Below are 20,000 nucleotides of genomic sequence, written 5' to 3' on the forward strand. Positions count from 1 at the left end.
CCCTTTTTCCCCAGTGTTCTAGGTTTTACAAGATGCGTATTCCATTGCAATTAGGATAAAGTGCAGGACACTTTGCTTGATAATGTATTATGCAGCCTACTTTGAATATGCATGTGATGTCCTTTATTTGTTCTCTTTCACATACCAGTCCCCCATGACCCTCCTGACAGTCATCATTGACTGCTTTTCATTAAATGTCTCCAGACCTTTGTTGACATGATCAACATTTCCACCAGCACAGCTTACATGTCATTCACTGGTTTTGTGCATGATCCCCCCCCCCCCCCCCCCCCCCCCCCCCCCCCCGTGGAGAGCTTTGAGCAGAAGTCTCAAGGCTGTCAGTCGTGTGTGTGTGTGTGTGTGTGTGTGTGTGTGTGTGTGTGTGTGTGTGTGTGTGTGTGTGTGTGTTGCAGACATTGTTTATGCTCCGTTGCTGCGTGTCATACAGCTCAGCGTTTCCTTTTTGCCGATCAAACTCATTCATTCACACACAGCCTGTTCAAAAACGCATTTTCCAATTTTTTATTTTTTTTTAAAAACCACCGGTATGATTCCCGTTTGTTCATCAAACATCCGATAAAGTTACTCGAGTGATAGCGTAGCAACCACAGACTGTGTGTAAGAAGAAGAAGAAGCAATTCATTTACTCACGAGTCAGCTCCCACGTGTCCCTCTTTTCCGACGCAAACGGCGTGTTTCCTCTTAGTCCTGGTGAAGTTTGTCGACTTGATAAACGGGCCAACAAAAGGTATCTTCTTCACCAAGATCTCGACTTGAATATCAAAAATAACAGAAACGTCTACTACTGTTTCAGCGGCGTACTCTTACAGCTGTAAGTGGTTTTAAACGCGGTTTGCTCCCCGGTCTCATCAGGTGTCATCAATCTCCTTTAATTAAATACACACACACGTGCAGGAGCAGGGCTGAGCCAATGAGTGACGTGGCAAGGTATGATCTCACAGGAATAAATCTAAATCATTATGCAAAATAATTCATTTTTTTTTTAAATATCCATCTAACCAACATGGCACGTTCATAATCAAAATAAAACCTTTAAATCCTACAAAAAAAAAGTGTCATTAAGTAAAATGAAAGATAACCACTTTGAACGTGTGTGTGTGTGTGTGTGTGTGTGTGTGTGTGTGTGTGTGTGTGTGTGTGTGTGTGTGTGTGTGTGTGTGTGCCCCAGTCCCTGCAGCAGTAAATTGACTGCATTGAATCGTGTATTTAATAATAATAATACTTTGTAGAGGAGTGGTATTAATACATATTCCTATGACGTGTGTGTTCTTGGTTAGTAGTCGCTTATGGTTTCTTCGTGAGACTCTTTTATTGAAATGTGTTTGAGTAACTTGACACATGATGAGGCTCAAAAAAGTTATTTATGTCCGACTTTAAAATTAGACAGTCAGCAATGACCTAAAGATGTGTGTGTGTGTGTGTGTGTGTGTGTGTGTGTGGTGTGTGTGTGTGTGTGTGTGTGTGGGGGCAGCAAAGTCCCGTATGTGGCAAATGTATTTATCATTACTCTAAACAATAAAAGCGACTTTTGACCATTTCAAAAGTAGGCTACTAAACGTTGGATATTTCCTCTCTAAGAGTTGCGCAACGCATCTGCGGGTAACTGCATTTAGTCATATGACACAGATCACATGACAGCCCCACACGATAAGCCCGCCCCTCGCCTCCGATTGAACGACCCTCTGCCACGCCACAGTCTGATTGGTTGAGAGAGGACGTCGATCGCTGCCGAGTTCGCTGTTTGTTATGATACCAGCGTTCGGAGTCATACGTTCTCCTGTTTGACTCCAGTCTGACCAGCTGTTTTCCGTCTCCTGTCTTCGCGATCCCGCAGTAGAGACGATGCGTTGGTGCGTCGCAGCGGCTCTCTTGTGTGCGGTCACGGGTAAGAGACGACCGTTTAATTAACGGGACTCACCGTGTCTCCACTTAAGAGCTACGTTACCCTGCTACGAGAGCAGCCGACGTCGGCATAACGGTGTTATTACGAAGCAATTGCATGCTCAGGTTGCTAAATATGAATATTTGGTGAATATTAAAGTCTGCATGAAGTCAGATATTAAAGGAAAGCGTATCGTCTTCTGTCTCCGGTACGTGAAGAAAGAGAGTGTGTTGCAGAACTCAATGCAAAAATATGTAAATTCATTATTGTTGTAGTTACATGCATCCTAAAATATAGATTATGATGCCGGAAAAAAACCATATAAACTGCGCTTTGATTCGGTATACGTGCAGCACACTAAACTATAACTCCGTCATATGACCTTAATTCTATTACGTCGTTATTCCTTCAGTGGTGACCGAGTTACATACGATGTGAGGAACTGTAGGCAGTACGATTGTACAAATATATGTATATATATATATATATATATATATATATATATATATATATATATATATATATATATATATATTACATTTCCCTACAAAATGTCTCATAAACGGTTTCTGTTGATTGTCTGCTGTGGAGTTAATTTAATTCAAGAATAATAAAGTATTCACTATATTACCACACTGACTTGCAGCTGTTCGCTTTGACTCTTTCTGAGTGATATTGAGAAGTAAATTAATAAGGTCAACAACAAATACTGAAAAAGAGTTTTTTTTTTTTTTTTTGGTAAAGCACCGTTCAGCACAGAGGGAAAAGCGATCCCTTCCCCTCCACATTTTGGGAACAGCTACCATGTCAAAGGTCAGCAGTGCAACATCAGATTACACATCAGCACCTCTTGTTTTTTTTTGTTGTTTTTTTTGTTGGTCCTGACTGTTTTCCCATTCGTATCGCAGGAGTGATCTCTCTGCCCTACGCTGAGATCAAGGAGCCGTTCGAGGCCTGGTTAGACCTGGCGGCGCAGTCCAGCCGAATAGACTACTACCACGGTGAGAATCCTCTTCAATGTCTTCGTTTCTCTTAAACCTGACTCTGTAGAGGTTCTCCCTGCATGGCTGGATTAATGATGTGAAACTGAGAACATCTTGTGTCAGACCAAAGTCCCCAGAGCGAAACGTAAGCTCAGCACTGAGTACACAAACTCAAGAAGTGGAAAAAAATGTAAATGAATCAGCATTTTTGGGGGGAAACTTATGTTACAGACTCATGACTTCTTAAATCAGGCGTTTAAGACGGATTTTGTAAACTGTGTCTTTTGTTTGTTTACCATCCTCAGGAAGCAATATGTCCAAATTTTTATTTCTCAGTAATAAATGGCAGTAATCCCAGATTATAATTTACGTACATCTTGTTATCTAGTGTCTAGTTTAAGATCATGTTGTTGTAACGGTTTACATAACTGTATTCATCATAACCAAAGCAAATGCTCATTAACAAAAGTACCAGAGCCAGCTGTGGTCTGCAGCACAGCTGCTACTGTAAGTACGCTGATGTCGCTTCATGAAGTTGCAGCACTGGGACTAAAAGGGACTCGTGGCGTTCATAACTTCTCACGTTGATCGTCAACAGGCCAGGTGTCGACCTACCAGTTGGGGGCGGAGCAGCCGTGGGGCGTTTCCTACAAGATCACCCCTGAGACCACGGAGACCACGCAGAACGTGATGAAGTGTTTCCAGGCCAACGGCACCGAGGGGGAAGAGGTCACGTCGCAGGCGTCGCTGCCCGACGTGCAAGGCTTCCAGGTCTGAAAAAAAAACAAAAGCGCCCTGTGAAGTATTTCTGTTCGTAGTTCTGTTTTTTTTTATTTTTGTGGTCTTAAATTTCAAACCAAAAAATCTAGTGTGACCGTCCCTGACATGCAGACGGTCTGAGGAATGTACTTACAGCCTTTTGCACCAATGCAAACTCACAGTCAGGTTGTCTGGGAACCGGAGGGTTGACGGTTCGATCCTTGGCTGAGACGTGTTCTGAGTCGGAAGTGTCCTTGAGCAAGACACTGTCCCTCCTCCTAGCGGCTCCCCGGGCGCCTGTCATGGGCAGCCCACCGCTCCCTGGTACAGGGATGTGGTCAAATGCAGAGAAAAATAAATAAATATAGTATAATAAAATAAAACATTCTACATGAAAATAGAACAGGTGGCATCTCCCTTTGTAAAACAGGACACATAATGTATAAGATAAAATACAACTTTATTCATTCCAAAGGAAATTTTTGTACCAGAGACAAAGAAGTATAAGAACAATACAGTAAAAATAAACAAAAATAGAGTAATAAATACTGATTGTATCAGAAGTAATACTTACACCAGTGCAAAATAGACTATGCACTATGAATAAGAATTACAAATTACAACAATTTAACAGAACAAGAGTAAAAATAAAAAGTGAAAAAGAAGTAATACTAACATCAGTGCCTCATAGAAGCTTAAAATGTAAAGTAATGCTGTGCGTGATATTGAAAAAGAATCCGAATATTGCACCTGATTTGTGCTGTCCTTCCTGCAAAAGGGGAGGAGTTATAGTGTGTTTTTATTCTCATTTTATGGCCACATTTCCACCACAGACTCTGTCATAAACATGTCATACCCGAGCTTCACCTTTACTCTGACTCGTGTGTTGTCTGTGTGCTCACGAGTCAACGCGTTGCTCCGCCTCACAGTTCCTGAGGATGGAGTACTTTGGAGGCTCCCTGTGTGAACTCTGGCAGAACGTGACCCTTGTGGGCTACAAGAAGAACACGTACACGCTGTGGGTGACACGTTCAGAGCGGGCTGCAGGCGGCAAGGACGAGCCGGCCACGCCCCTCCACTACGAGATGTTGGGCTACAACACGCTGCTGGGCTCACATTACGACAAATACTTGGTGGACTACAAAGAGTTCAGCGCTCGCGTGGACCCCAAAGTCTTCTCGCTGCCTGAAGGTTTGTTTTAGATGTTTTAGAAAAGTTTCTAAAAGGTATAGGAGAAAAAAAAAAAACCTTTTTATATTTTCTTCTCCTACAGGGATGAGCTGTGGTGGGTTTCCTGGTCCGGGGGTGGAGCACCACATGTTGGCCAATCCGATGAAAGACCTCGTCCACGCCTCGGCGTCCGGCCGCTCGGAGCGCATGTTCGACCATTTCAAGGACAAGTTTCAGCGGCGGTACGGCGACGAAAGAGAGCATGAGAAAAGAGGACACGCTTTTGTTCACAACCTCCGGTGAGAGGAGCATCAAATACCGACGAGTTGTGCTTCTGCGGCGCTTCTCTTAAAGGACGTCGGCGTTTACAGCAGTTCAGCGTAGATCTTTATCTGACGGCTGGTTTCCTTGTCGCTGTAGGTACGTCCACTCCAAGAACAGAGCCGGGCTGCCCTTCTCTCTGGCTCTGAACTCGCTGTCGGATCGGACCATGTCGGAGCTGGCCACCATGAGGGGGAGGAAGCGAGGAAAGACCCCAAACAGAGGGCTCCCTTTCCCCTCAAAGAGTTACGAAGGCGTGAAAGTGCCCGAGTCACTTGACTGGAGGCTTTACGGTACGTATGTGCGATAAAATAATTTAAAAAGATGCATCTTCCTGGCCGGACGTTCCTCGCGTTGAACTCGACTCTGCTCTCGCAGGTGCCGTGACCCCGGTGAAGGACCAGGCCATCTGCGGCTCCTGCTGGAGCTTTGCCACCACTGGAGCAGTAGAGGGCGCTCTCTTCCTAAAGGTGAAAACGATTTTTTTTTTTCTCCACAGTCACTGGCCACATTCCAGTGTTTGTGACTGACGGGGGCCCCTTCCTTACGCTCTTTGAAGCCACGGTTGTGGCGGCTCATCAGGTCATGTTTTGCTAGATTGAAAATATAAATACTGTAGACATTTCTTTAAAGATGGACCGAGGATGTTATAATTTTTTTTTGTCATCTTAGTGGCAACAATTTTTTGCACAAATCAGCATCGGATGCTCCGTGTTTGAGATGCAGCTCTTTTGTCAACATTAAGCCTCACAGTGAGTGAAAAGAAGTCCTCTAAGGGGGGGGGGGGGGGGCTCACTCTCACTCACGTTGGACAGACTTGACAGTGTGTGTGTGTGTGTGTGTGTGTGTGTGTGTGTGTGTAGAAATTGAACTGAGTGTAAGCTTCGGCCTGCCCCGATGCTCAAAGGCATTCCTTCACTCGCGTCGCCGAGCAACTTCATCCAAACATCGCATGGTTTATTATGGGATGCGATGGCACCCCCCCCCCCCCCCCCCACCGAAGTTACCAACTTCTTTGACTCTCTCACTCACTCTCGATTTTTTTTGTCCTTTGCATCTGGCCTGCAGCTGTTTTGATTGGTTCATATACAGAGCCGCTTCCCCGGGGGGGGGGGGGGGGGGGGGGGGGGGGGGGGGGGGGGGGGGGGGGGGGGGGGGGGGGGGGGGGGGGGCGGGCAAAAAAATATGCTTTTCCGTGATCTCACAGCGTCTGCCCAGCAACCCGCAGACAACAGCTGGTGTAAAAATTCAGTCCCAAACCATCTACGTGTTTCTGCACGTGTATTGTACTTTAGAGAATTTGTAATCTGTGTGTGATCATGTTGTTGTGTTTTTTTTTTGGGGGGGGGGCTCTTGTCTTTCAGTCGGGCTCCCTGCAGGTTCTGTCTCAGCAGATGCTTGTCGACTGTTCCTGGGGATTCGGCAATAACGGCTGTGATGGAGGCGAGGAGTGGAGAGGATACGAGTGGATCATGAAACACGGAGGCATCGCCACGACAGAAACCTACGGAGCCTATATGGGAATGGTGAGAGAGGCGTACGAAACCCGTAACGCCAGGGCTCGACAGAGAGGGTTGCCATCTTGTAACATAAAAAATAGGGACCGTAAAATGTGCACCCAATTTAACAAGTTCAACAAGTAACCGGTGCCTTACTGGATTTATTTTTGAGGGACTACTACAGTTACAACTTCCTATGTGACTATTTCCATGATTACGTTCCTTCAAGAGAAAGATGGTTTCCAGTCCTTTCTGCACTACGGGGGGGGGGGGGGGGTTTCGGCGTTAACCTTCTGCCTCCCTCTCTCTGAGCAGAATGGATTTTGCCACATGAACACATCCCAGCTCACTGCGCAGATCCAGAGCTACACCAACGTGACGTCAGGAGACGCGGAGGCCCTCAAGCTGGCGCTCTTCAAAAACGGGCCGACGGCCGTCAGCATCGACGCGTCTCACCGCTCCTTCGTGTTCTACAGCCACGGCGTCTACTACGAACCGGCTTGCGGTGAGTTCGCCTCTTCTCCCGCTCCCGCTCTTCACAGCGGCTCGGTTCTTTCTCGCTCCCTGAACTCTGCGTGCTTCTCGTTTCTTCTCCAGGCAGCGCCGTCGAAGACCTGGATCACGCCGTGCTCGCGGTGGGATACGGCACGCTCGGCGGGGAGCCGTACTGGTTGGTGAAGAACTCGTGGTCCACCTACTGGGGCAATGACGGCTACGTCCTCATGTCGATGAAGGACAACAACTGTGGCGTCGCCACTGACGCGACGTACGTCACGCTGGCGTAGATCTCCTCTCTGCAGAAGTAAATGTTGACGCCACCGTGCGAGTGCCTGAGGGTGAACGACGCCGATGTGCCGAGGGTGTGGATGTCACGTCGAACCGTGCCGCTCGGTGTTGATGATGTGTTAAATGTTGCTGTCGGAGTAAATTAAGATGCTGCAATCAGAACAAGTCTGCTTTATCAAACGTGATTTTTGACAAGTTTATTGCTGGTGGCAAATATCTACGGTGCCTTCATTTCAGTTGCACAAGGTACATTTTGTGACATATTTCCACTTTTGTCTTATACTTTGTAATGTATTGCATTCAAATGCACTGGAATGGAATCAATGCAATAAAAAAAAAAAGAGGAAAGTTTTCTGTCTGCTGGCATGTTTTTATGATTTTATGCATTCAGAGCACACTGCTCTCAAATATCATTTTCTATATGAATCATCGATTTTAAAGAATAAAGTTCCTTTTGCCTGAGTAACAATCGCACATTACATGACCTGTGCTTCTGATCCATGCTTATGTATCACAAGTTTATACTTACAATAAAAGCCCTTTAACATTTAACGTAAAAGTAAAAAGTACTTCACAGATCCGAGTCATCATAGTTCAGAGTATAATTCAATATATTAAAAAGGGGAGGGACTTCTAGAAACCATGCCGAAATCAAATATTTCTTCACATGCGGATCAGTTGCATCCCATAATATCCATAAAGAAAAACTACAAAAAGAGCTACATTATTCTAACAAAAGGCTACATTCGGCGCCATAAAGGTAACTAGTGCATGCGATATCTCACCTGACAATAGAAAACAAGGCAGTGGCTTGTTCAATACAGCATGAAGATGCAACAAACACTTTTATACATAACTGTTACACATGTGCTTTTTATTAAATGTAGAAATGTAAAATGTATGAAGTCCTGATCATAGCTGCTTTGACGTGTCCGGATTCTTTACATCAGCAGAAGGTTTAGAGAGTTGAGCTCTGAGCTGATGCCTTCTAGATTTTATAAATATGTACAAATATGCAATCTGTGTATCTGCAAAGTCTTAAGGGGAACTATTTGTTCTTTGTAAAATATACCAAACCACATTGGAATAGAGGTGCAGGACGACGATTCCTGTGTGTTTACCTGCGTCTGCTGAAACAGTAGGCTGTTGATTTGCTTCGGCAGCACCTATGAATGCCTGCTTTGTGCGCCTGCATGCTAGTTTGGTGGGTGAAAAGTGTTTGGCTTTCTTGCATAGAGCTCTTAATCGGACGCTGACATGTAATTGCACAGAGGATGATTATGTTAAAGGGATAGTTCACCCCCAAAAATCCAAAATATGTATTTGTCCTCTCAGCTGTAGCGCTATTTATCAATCTAGAGAGAGTTCCTGAGTGGTGTGTATGATCAGTGGAGGTGTCCGTCTTCTCTACAATATAATGTAACTAAGTGGTTGATGTATGGAAGCCCGTTTCCGCCATAAAAATAAATAAAAAAGTCACTTAAAAAAAATAAAAAATAAAATAAAATAGGCTTTTTTTTGGGGGGGGGGTGTTACTTTTTTCCGACAAAAAAAAAAAAAATCTGGTCAGTGTTACAGTTACAGATGGATGCACCAAAAGTCTTGGGGGGGGGGTTTGGCGGAAAAAAAGTACCCCAAAAAATGTTTTTTTTTTTTTTTTTAAAGTGCCGTTTTTATGGCGGAAAAAAGTACCCCAAAATTTTTTATTTTTTTTTATTTTTAAAGTGACTTTTTTTTTTTTAATGGCGGAAACGGGCTTCCATACCCTATACTCTGATTATAACACACAGAGGGTGAGCAACTTCATTCTTTGCTCAGCTAGATATTACTCCACCATATCTTTACATAGGTAAAGGTTGTTTGCTGTGATATTAATGCTCTGACTGTAGCACCTTTAAGAACTATATCTGGTAACTCATTTTAGGCTGTACGATATGTGAACAATGGAGTGTGTGTGCAGCCCTTTTCACACAGTTAGGCCTGGCCCGCTAGACGTCGCAGCTCTTGCTCCTCCGTGCTGCTTGCCGATTGGCTCATATCCTCAGACGACATCTCAGGGTTCTCCTTGTTGAGAGGCGACCTGCGGGAGACAAGGGAGCTTTTTGCAGACGTCTTTACGTGGGAACGCTGAGATACGTATATCCTGCTCAGGGTCATGGAGGCCGAGCTGCAAGGTCAGGTTCTAGTACCTCGCGTCCCAGTTCTCTGCGTCCTCCACTGTGTCAGGAAGAGGTCTGTCGGCGGTTTCGGGCAGTGCCAGGGCCAGGACGGCACCCAGCAGCGGGGACGCCCCGAAGATGACCAGAGGAGCGGCGGGGCTGTGGTCGTGGAGTACGTTTATAGCGGGAGCCAACACACCGCCCACCCTCGCAAACATACAGGATACGCCTATTCCCGTTTGCCTGTAGGCACACAAGGGAAGTGGTAGGTATTACCCACAGAGACTTTGTGATCATGTGTGTACTGAAGTAATAAAAACACAGATAGATGTACCGGAGCACGGTGGGGAATATCTCAGCGGTGTACACGTAGATCACAGTAAAGGAAGCTGTTATGCCAAACTTCCCAACCATAGCCAGACCAGTCAGGATGTTGGGATGATCTACAGACCGGAGGGAGGGAAGTTATCAAAGAGACCAAAATGCAAGAACGTTAACGGTCCCGTCAGAACACAAACAGACGCACGGCGTCCAGCCTACCTGCGGGGACAACGAGCATGAGCAGACAGGCGAGCCCTCCGACCGCCAGAAACCCGCTTTGGGAGAGCCGGCGACTGCGCGGCAAGACGAGCAGGACGAGAGAACGAGCCGGGACCTCAACCAACCCGAACACAAACTGGGTCAGGTAGAGGTTCGTCCCCAACCTGGACACGCCCAGAGAGAGGCCGTAATACACCAGGACATTCACAAACCTGGGGGGCAGACGAAAAGATGGTAAACGGGATTTAGAATTTGATTTGATTTGTATATAGACACAAGTATGCATGCATGCACACTACACACACAACATTTACCAGATGTAGAACAAGATGATAGCCCTCTTTCTCATCTGAGGTGTTCGTACAAGATCCACCGCTGAATGACTCCGTTTCCCTCCACCTAAAATCGGACACTTTTCAACCTGGACACACGTAAACCAACACCTTTTAAAAGATAAAGGCTGGTAATATTCAACACTGTTTCTTATTTATTGACAAACCCAATGAAAGAAATGTTACAGCTGCAATGAGAAAAAAAATGGACTTGGGGTTGAGGAGCATATTGAAAAATGGACTGTGCATGGTTGGTTTTGGGTATTTTTTATGGGTCTTTACAGGTCATACTGCATGCAGCAGAGATACAAAATAAAATAAAATAGTGAACAGCTTAGATAGCCTGAGAGAGTATGGATGCAGAGAGACACACACTTGTACAGCAGGAGGTAAGACGCGTCCGTTAACGAGTGCCGCCTTGCGGAGGAGTGCGATGGCTTCCTCCCTTCTGTCGTTGGCCAACAACCATCTGGCAGACTGAGGAAGAACCCTGGTAGGAGATAGAGAGGGAGAGAAGGGAGAGGAGGGAGAGAAGGGAGAGGAGAAGGAGCAGACATGGGGGAGAAAGTCTCAGATATAAGGGCAGAGGAGGAAATGTGGATCACAAAGAGGGCATTCGTGCGAATAATACACAGACGGATCTGACGTCCGAATGCTCTTCGCTCACCATATATAGAAGATGAGCAGGAATCCTGGGGCTGATATGGCTAACTGCAACTTCCTCCAGTCTCGTATCAAGTATGCTACACCCGCAAGCAGCATGTAGCCCAGGCCAAAGGCGTAGTCGGTGATGATACCGGCGAGCATGCGCCTCTTGGTGCACGTCCACTCGGTGCCTTTGAAAAATAAAACAAAATACAGTGCAGGGTTTGGAAGGAGAGGAGAGGAAAGGAGAGGAGAGGAGAGGAGAGGAGAGGAATCACGGGGAGTGGGCTAAACTGAGGTGGTGGAAGGAGTGGCGAGGGTTTGTGTTGTGGGGTTTGGGCAAAAATAGCAAAAGAAAGCATGAGCCATTATAACACTTAAAAGTACGAATCACTGCAGGTGTGACAAATGAGATGACCATCCACCGCTTGTCCTCTCTGTGAACCTGTGCTTTGTTAGTTACCAAGGACAAAGGCATTGACGATGACTCCAGAGATCGTGGCGCCAACTACAAAGCGAAGAATCACGTAGACGGGGAAGTTGGGTGAGAAGGCCACAGCGACTCCAAACACGGTCTGAAGAGCGATGGACAGCAGCAGGACGAAACGCCGGCCGTACCTGAGAGAGAGAGAAAGAGAGAGAGAGAGAGAGAGACAGAGAGAGAGAGAGAGAGAGAGAGACACACAGACAGAGACAGACAGAGACAGAGAGAGACAGAGAGAGAGAGACGGGGAGAGAGAGAGAGACGGGGAGAGAGACGGGGAGAGAGAGAAAGAGAGACGGGGAGAGAGAGAAAGAGAGACGGGGAGAGAGAGAGAGACGAGGAGAGAGAGAGAGAGAGACGGGGAGAGAGAGAAAGAGAGACGGGGAGAGAGAGAAAGAGAGACGGGGAGAGAGAGAGAGACGAGGAGAGAGAGAGAGAGAGACGGGGAGAGAGAGAGAGAGACGGGGAGAGAGACGGGGAGAGAGAGAAAGAGAGACGGGGAGAGAGAGAGAGAGAGAGAGAGACGAGGAGAGAGAGAGAGAGAGACGGGGAGAGAGAGAGAGAGACGGGGAGAGAGACGGGGAGAGAGAGAGAGAGACGGGGAGAGAGACGGGGAGAGAGAGAAAGAGAGACGGGGAGAGAGAGAGAGACGAGGAGAGAGCGAGAGAGACGGGGAGAGAGAGAGACGAGGAGAGAGAGAGAGAGACGAGGAGAGAGAGAGACGGGGAGAGAGAGAGAGAGACGGGGAGAGAGAGAGAGAGAGAGAGAGACGGGGAGAGAGAGAGAGAGAGAGACGGGGAGAGAGAGAAAGAGAGAGAGAGAGAGAGAGACACAGACAGAGACAGAGAGAGACAGAGAGAGAGAAAGAGAGAGAGAGAGAGAGAGAGAGAGAGAGAGAGAACTTAAGTGACCACAGTCAAACCACATATGCCAAAGACTTGACATGTGATCTGGCTGCATGTTGCATCTGTATACAGAGTCGGAGGCTGAAAGCCAAGCCTACCTGTCGGCCATGGCCCCGAACAGCACCGATCCCACCAGCAGGCCGAGCATGTAGACAGACGAACCGAGACTGTTCAGTCCAGCTTTGTCACACACCAGGTCCCACTGGTAGAACGGAGACGAATAAAAACAACAAAAGAAGCTTTTATTTTTTCCATTTATAGACTTTTTTTTGCCGAAATGAGAACGTGCAGCACTGTGGAGCACAATGTTAACAGACGTGATGAGGGCCTCAAGGCGGGTCCTGCTTAATGCTGAGGGGCCCCTGCGTCAAAACGTGGCTTTAAAAGATGTAGTTCGACAGTTCTGGGGGACACGCTTGTTTGTTATCTTGCAAGAAAGTTAGCAGAGAAAATCAACACCATTGTCATTTCTGTCCTGTAAACAGCCAGCCCGATTCCACCGTGCACGAGCATGAATTTGGGGATGACTCTTAATTAATGTGCACATCAGCATCCTACTGTACCTCGGTGACTGTGGTGCTCTGGAAGGTGTCCTCGCTGTACACCCACCCGTGGCCACACGGCACGCGCTCAGTCCGGTTCCCCTGCAGTTGACCGTCAGAAGAGAAGCAGGAGGAATCCGAGAGGCTGAAGTTCAGCCCGAGTGTGCCGGGGAGAGAGGACCGATTCCCGCCAACCGAGACGGAGCCCTCCCGGCAGTGGTGGGGCGGCGTGGATCCGGTGAAGATGCTCACCATCATGTGGAAGGCGAGCAGGATCTGGGGTAAACAAATCCATACGTACAGCATTTTCTGAAACTTGCCGAAGCCTCCGATGGCAGAGAGAATCTGGTCGAAATTCATTTTATTTTTTTATTTTTTTTGGGGGGGGGATATAGGTCAATATCGGAGATTTGTTTCCAGGCTGGATGTAAAACACCCAGCAGACAGTTAATCAGAGGGGCGGACTGTTGTTCAGGAGGTAAACAAGGTGCATCAATTCCCGCGTGCATGACCCATCGTTAGCAGCCTCCAACATAAAAAGAAACAACGAACAGACATCAACTTCCCGTCGACACTCCCCTCCTTAACGCAAGCAGCTGCATCCGTATTCACGCGCACACAGGTCCATCACTTTTCTTACATGATGAGTCCCATACAAAAATGTGGAAACCGGTCAAATAAACTGCATCAGCTTGATGCCTGAAGAACTATGCAAAATGCTGTCCTCGTGTGATGTTTGGAATGTTAGAAAGTGAAAAAAAAAAATAAAACATCTGGTGGATGCAATGCATGTCCGCTGTTGTTTTGATGCTCCTGCTGTTTTTCCACACGGCGCAAAATCTGGAGAAACCCCACAGACATTAATGGCAGCTGGGAGCGCGCACGGAGTGATGCATGTGTTACTTATAGGGCAGGGCTATAGCCGCGTTACTGAATCCCATAAAAAGACGCTCCAATGCCAGACGCACAACCCACCGCTGACGCGCTGTGATCCTATAGGACAATGCATCTTTTATAACGTGTTTTCTTTGTTTTTTTGTGGTGTACACAACACACACACACACGCACACACACACACACACACACACACACACACACACACACACACACACACACACACACACGATACAGCTCTGCTATAAATGTGCGAGAAAACAGTGTGCGTCGATGTCCTCAGAGGCTATCTGCTGCCACCTGCTGTTGAAAGATTGAATTACAGCGAGACTCCTCCATCCGACCTCAGTCTGTCTGCTATCGCTGATGACGGATCAGCGTGTTTGTGATCTTTGATATAATAAGTCTCTGTTCCTGCTTAACAGTCAAACGTTGGTATGGTTTACAATCATGGCGGTCAGGCTGCTGCTTTCAAATCCAAATGCAGTTTATTTCTAGTTTGGGGCTATATGAATAAAATGTACTTGAACTGACAATACATCAATACCTCAAATGTAATATTTAAAGTTATTATTTACAGCTTTATATGTATTTACTGTATCAGCCAGTCCATTCATTCTGCATTCATTTCTTCGTATTGTTGACAACTTACAGACCACTTGACTTGTATACTTGTTTATTTTAGTTGTATTCCTGGTCATTAGTGCTTTATATTTATATATATATATATATATATATATATATATTATGTTTATACACAGATACTTGGCTAATAGAGGTGAGTCTGACTTATTATAAAAAAGGAAAACATAGTAATATGATAACTATTACTAATTCAGTAGGCCTATATGATTTTCTGAGTGCATAAACTATCGATGCGCAATTATGTAACACACGGAACAGACTTGGTACACTATACTTCTACTTGATTATTGATTATTACAGGCCAATAGAAACGCTGACAACACTGTGTTGCTAAAAGGTTAGATGATGTCACCCGATATCACCATAATGCATAGAGTTGTGTATAAAGTAGCACAGAGCTCAGGTCTGAACCAGTAAAACCACTGATCCCAGTAAACATCAAGCACAGATCATAAATAAATATCTATCAAGACATAATGAAGCCAGTAATCATCTGAGTAATCTCACTGAGCAGAACCATCGTGTTTTATTTTATGTTACACTTTACATTACACTTTGCAAATAAATAATGCAGTCGGTTACAACATTGTCAGGTCCAGAGTAGTGCGACTGACTCCCAGATTTATTTCTAAAGCGCATTTAAAGATAACATCAGTCGACGGAAATGAGGTATACAATCAAAATAATAATAAAAACAACACAATAGAACACAAACGACATTAAAAGGACAATATATAAGAATATAGAATCATAGGCAAAGCCAGAGACATAAAAACGTGTTTTAAGACGGGATTTAAAAACAGACAATGTGCCTCACGGGCAGCTTTGGGAGTTTTGAGGGCTGCAGTCGTAAAGGCACGTGACCCCTGTGCTGGGTGGGACGTACGGTTTTAAAAAAAGAGCAGAGATAGAGGTTGTTAGAACTATAGCCCATGTGATGATTGGTGTAGAGAATTAGAATCAATTCTAAAAGAGAGCCGCTGAAGGGAGGCCAGTTTGTCTGCTTGTTACCGTTAAAAGACGCCCTGCAAGCGGGAGAGGGAAGCCTGGCAAACACCAACGTAATGTTGGTGTCATGACAGAGGTTATATGTCAGAGATGAAAGCACTAAATATTAAAAATGATCTGACCGTGAACAGCTTCAGCTGGAAAAGGAGAGCTGTTATGCCTCAGCCACGTTATTCTGTTACTCTCTGGAGAACAATGGATCCTCTCTCTCTTTTCAGGTTCGCTGGTCAAGTGGGAGGAAATCACTGCAGCAGATTCATTGGAATTAGTTTAACCTTTAAGTCCGTAAAAAATGAAAATGTTCATATAGTATGTGGATGGAAGAATGTTTTTTTCCTGCATTAATAATCCACTTTTCTGGGGAATAATGTCTGTGTTGATATAATGTATTCAGGCCTGAATTAAACGAGTAAAAACTGTGAACTATTAAAACACAATGTAATGTATTATTGTGATGACCCGGACGTGGGCTTCCTACTTTTACATGTGCGTTATAAAAACGGAAGCGTGTCCCCTTCCGGTTGTGGGTGCTCGTGACGTCACCGACGCTCGATTCAGACCGGGCTGGGTGCTGGTTTTGGGTGTCTGGACGGCAGCGGGCAGATAAACCGTCAAGTCAGATGGAGTTCACCAGGAAGCAAAAGCGGAAACAAATCGTTCCCTTTAAAAATAAAAGCACAAAAGTCTCTTTTTAAATTCCCCGAAATGAACAAAAAAAGACTAAATACATCTTGTGGCGTTCATGACATCTGAGCATGTGAATCGCTCTATAGCAGATTATTGCACGTTATAGATAAGAACACTACATTTCCTGCCTGAGGCTTATTGGTTTATGCAGTTTTTGCACGTTTTATTCATTCTGTTGTTTCTTCACCTTGTTGTAAAGCACTTTGACCTATAATATATAAATACAATTGTATTATTATTTTTTATCACATTTTATTCTGGACATTGGAGCTCCTTTTCCTCGGTTGTGGTTGCTTGATATGACACTGTGACCTCCATAAAAGTATGTACACATTGGAAATACATGCTATGAATATGAGCTTTTCCAAAAAAATATATGTATATCTTTAATTTAGTTCGGATCACTCAAGACACATTTTCACCTTGTTTTAAGGGGTTAAAATCCTTTCACCGATCCTTTCACTGATTTTATTGTGAAGGGGGTGACCAGAAGTCGTGTTTATCTCCTCCTGGTTGGCTTCACAGTGGTGAGGAAAGAGAGCGAGAGAGACAGAGGGAGAGAGAGAGAGAGAGAGAGAGAGAGAGAGAGAGAGACAGAGGGAGATGGCTGAGGGGAAGGAAGACTGGACCGGGTCAAGAGCGACTTTGGAAACCAACATAAGGTCACCTTGATCATCCAGAGCTGTGGAGAGAGTCCCTAGAAATAGCGCAGCGACCCCCCCCTCCCCTCCCCTCCCCGGGCCTGCACACAGACTGTCTGACAGGGACCGTTTTCTACCTGCTCATCCAAAAAGGGGACAATCATCAATATCCGCCGATCTCTCCTCCCTGAAGGATTCCTCAACTGCACCAGAGTCCCCTTTTTTTTGGGGGGGGGGGGATTTTCTACCAAAGAACGCGCGTCACCGCACTGACTGTGAGTATATAGCGCGCCGTGCCGCGATGCTCTTAAAAGGCGATGTCATGCATCGTAAGGTCAGCTGATCGTGTTCTGCCACACTTATCGTGTTACTGTTAGAGACGCGAATTATGAAAACACAGAGCCGCATCCGATGACGCGACCTTCTGATGTCGGTGAAGCCACACCCTCAGACAGACGGCATTCAAATAGCGGCGTTTGTGCCACATGCGTGAATGAACCCTGGCCTATTTACCGGGGATACGGCCAGCAGCATGATCGTGATCAGCAGCAGCATTCACTGCAGGACAGTCATAGTAGTCATGTTAATGTAACTGCTTTTGATTTTTGGATTATTTAAATGAACTATCACCCTTATTTTCTTTCTCCTAACTGTCAGATTCCCAACTACAGATCAGTAATTATTATAAATCATTGCACTTATTTGTCTTCATGGAGATCTTTTTAAATAACTTGTACTTTTTTTGGAGATCGTGAGGATAAGGAGTTTTTTTTTTACAAGTTGACATACGTGCTCGAGAACACAATACAGCAGTACAACCGTCGCATGGGAAAGACGTCCCAAGGTTGCAGAGCTGCTACACAGGGAGAAACAGAGCATGTGCGTAAAAGTATAGCCCTCACATGCGTTGGCCTTTTATATCAGATGCGCTCGTCCCTATCAGCAGCCGTCTTTTATCTTCTAACAGGCGGAGACAACCTGTTCTCCGTGTCTATTCATAGTCTCCATCGCTAGCGGTTTGATCTGACACTCGGGTGGATTTCGTGAACCACATCTGTGGTGCGTTTATCCGACCGTGTAGCCTGCTGCGCATCTGCAGTGAGCCCTGCAGAGTAGAGACGGAGAGCTGCAAGGTCGCTTATGCACGAGCACTGCTCAGGTACAGGGGGATCAGGATCAAACTCTTACCGGGGGTCTCCTTCAGTGGTCTGTGCTGCGTGGGGAGGGGGCCTCGCTGGGTCACATGGGAGATCAGGCTCGTGGTTCAAGAGTTTGTCTCTTAAAAACAAGAGATGTTGTTTTTCATGCACTGCTGTATTTTAAGATTTGGGGTTATTTTGCTTCCATAACTTCTTCTTACATTACAGTTATATAGCAGACGCTTTTATCCACAGATGCTTTTTATCTATCTACACGCTGTAGGCACAATTTTGGGGTTAAGTGTCTTGCTCAAGAACACAGTGGCTAGTGGAGCAGGAGATCGAGCCGCCGACCCCTCTGATTGAAAGGCGTCCCTGCTCTCCACTTAGCCACGGTCTTTCAGCCTAGGAAAGGAAACGAGGAAAGAAAGCATCCAAAATACACACTTCAGTGTTTATTTGATATTTGTGTTCTGTCTCCGTCTGTAGATTTATCCTAAATCCTACAAAAGTTACCATTAGACAATCACTCATTTGCATATTTAAACATACAATTTCAGAAGAAGAATTCCAAAGGTTTTTATCATTCATAGCCTGACATTTGATCAAGCTATTCTATGGCTGTTGACAGTATTTTCTGATTTATGGAGTCATAAAAAGAGATGTCCAAAGTCCCCCCAGTAAAATCCTTTGACTCAAATATGTCAACAGAAATGAACCAATCATTTTGAACCTTATTAAGACGTATAAGTTAATGTCTCGAGAGCCGCTGCTCTGTGGTTTTACCTGCCTGTCGGAACAACCACTCGGGGAGAATTTCCCGTTCACGGATCACTTAAAGTACTCTTTCACGATTTCATATATCGGGTGTTATCAAGAGCTGCTCTTAACCCCCCCACGCGCCTTCTTTCATTTCCCGATAAATGAAGAGTGGTGTCTGCAGTGCATAGGCTGTGATTTATTCCGCCTGCTGGCAGGCAGCACAGTGCCGACTCAGCACTGGAAGTTAAAGACTCAGTCAGGGGAAGAGAGAGAGAGAGAGAGAGAGAGAGAGAGAGAGGCTAATTGATTGAGTGTGGACTCCCCCCCCCCCCCCCATCTCTCCTCTCCGGGTCGCTGTAGCTGCCGTCTCCCCCGTCTGGCGAGGTGGATCTGCTGACCCAGTGGAGCTACCAGCTCCAGAGGCCCATGGCCCCTGTTTCTCTCCACCAGTGAGAGGTGAGCCAAGCTGGCCTCCCCGGCCCCCTCCCCGGCCCCGGCCCCAGACCTGGACCCGGACCCGGATCCCGACCTCCACGCCAACGAGGAGCAGTATGTGAGCGAGGGCGACCCCAGCCAGCTTGACACACACCCGGCGCCGCCGCCCGACTGCAGGGACGCCGAGACCATCACGGGTATGTGTGTGTGTGTGTGTGTGTGTGTGTGTGTGTGTGTGTGTGTGTGTGTGTGTGTGTGTGTGTGTGTGTGTGTGTGTGTGTGTGCGTGTGTGTGTGTGTGTGTGCGTGTGTGTGCGTGTCATACTTGATTTCAGTTTGTATTACGGAGAATCCAGTGAGTTGTAAAAGAGTTTAACCTCAAACATAAAAGGATTGCATCTTCGACTGAACCGAAAACAGCAACATCTCCAAATATAGCTCCAGAGTTTACACGTGACATTCTGAATCTTGCTGTTCCTTCTGGGAAAAAAAACACAAATGCAGCACTTCTTTAGAATTTAGTTGAAATTCATCTCTTTGTTGTTCTTTTTATTACCTCAATTGATGTATTTAAAACACTTGTTAAGCAGAAAAATGCCCCCTGTGAGTGTCCACTGTTGGCTGTTTAACACTGGATCATTAATGTGTTGCAGCTGGTTTGAGTGCAGCTCAATACGTAATTATGAGGTGCTAAAAGCGTTTGTACGAACGTAATCTGCAAAGTAACTCAAAGTGTCAGAGAGGTGAAGTGGTGAAACACAG

General features: G+C 45.9%; 3 protein-coding genes across 3 annotated transcripts in view; 2 read left to right on the forward strand and 1 right to left on the reverse strand.

The window, feature by feature from the left end:
- The first annotated feature begins 1,749 nt into the window (after window positions 1–1,749).
- Window positions 1,750–7,772, forward strand: zgc:110239 (uncharacterized protein LOC550326 homolog). Its single transcript, XM_068721143.1, has 11 exons — window positions 1,750–1,906; window positions 2,648–2,716; window positions 2,812–2,904; window positions 3,485–3,657; window positions 4,575–4,836; window positions 4,919–5,114; window positions 5,236–5,429; window positions 5,515–5,606; window positions 6,501–6,662; window positions 6,951–7,140; window positions 7,233–7,772. The coding sequence occupies exons 1-11, from the start codon at window positions 1,864–1,866 to the stop codon at window positions 7,418–7,420; spliced, it is 1,662 nt and encodes a 553-aa protein (XP_068577244.1). The 5' UTR covers window positions 1,750–1,863; the 3' UTR covers window positions 7,421–7,772.
- Window positions 7,773–7,786: 14 nt separating this feature from the next.
- si:dkey-166k12.1 (solute carrier family 22 member 13) lies at window positions 7,787–13,796 on the reverse strand. The gene is made up of 10 exons (XM_068721144.1): window positions 13,050–13,796; window positions 12,585–12,688; window positions 11,561–11,715; window positions 11,120–11,288; window positions 10,828–10,942; window positions 10,435–10,541; window positions 10,121–10,332; window positions 9,915–10,023; window positions 9,611–9,823; window positions 7,787–9,501 (listed from the first exon to the last, which is right to left on the reverse strand). The coding sequence occupies exons 1-10, from the start codon at window positions 13,386–13,388 to the stop codon at window positions 9,396–9,398; spliced, it is 1,629 nt and encodes a 542-aa protein (XP_068577245.1). The 5' UTR covers window positions 13,389–13,796; the 3' UTR covers window positions 7,787–9,395.
- Window positions 13,797–19,280: 5,484 nt separating this feature from the next.
- Window positions 19,281–20,000, forward strand: part of LOC137880063 (trafficking kinesin-binding protein 1-like) — a 12,958-nt gene continuing 12,238 nt past the window's right edge. Inside the window, exon 1 of the mRNA XM_068721146.1 lies at window positions 19,281–19,436. The gene's annotated coding sequence lies outside the window, so the exon portion shown is untranslated. The remainder of the gene's footprint in view (window positions 19,437–20,000) is intronic.

Source organism: Cebidichthys violaceus, unplaced genomic scaffold (assembly GCF_023349555.1).
Source record: "Cebidichthys violaceus isolate CVI_PGR_0920_01 unplaced genomic scaffold, fCebVio1.0.p SCAF_265, whole genome shotgun sequence".
In the NCBI taxonomy this organism is placed as follows: Eukaryota; Metazoa; Chordata; class Actinopteri; order Perciformes; family Stichaeidae; genus Cebidichthys; species Cebidichthys violaceus.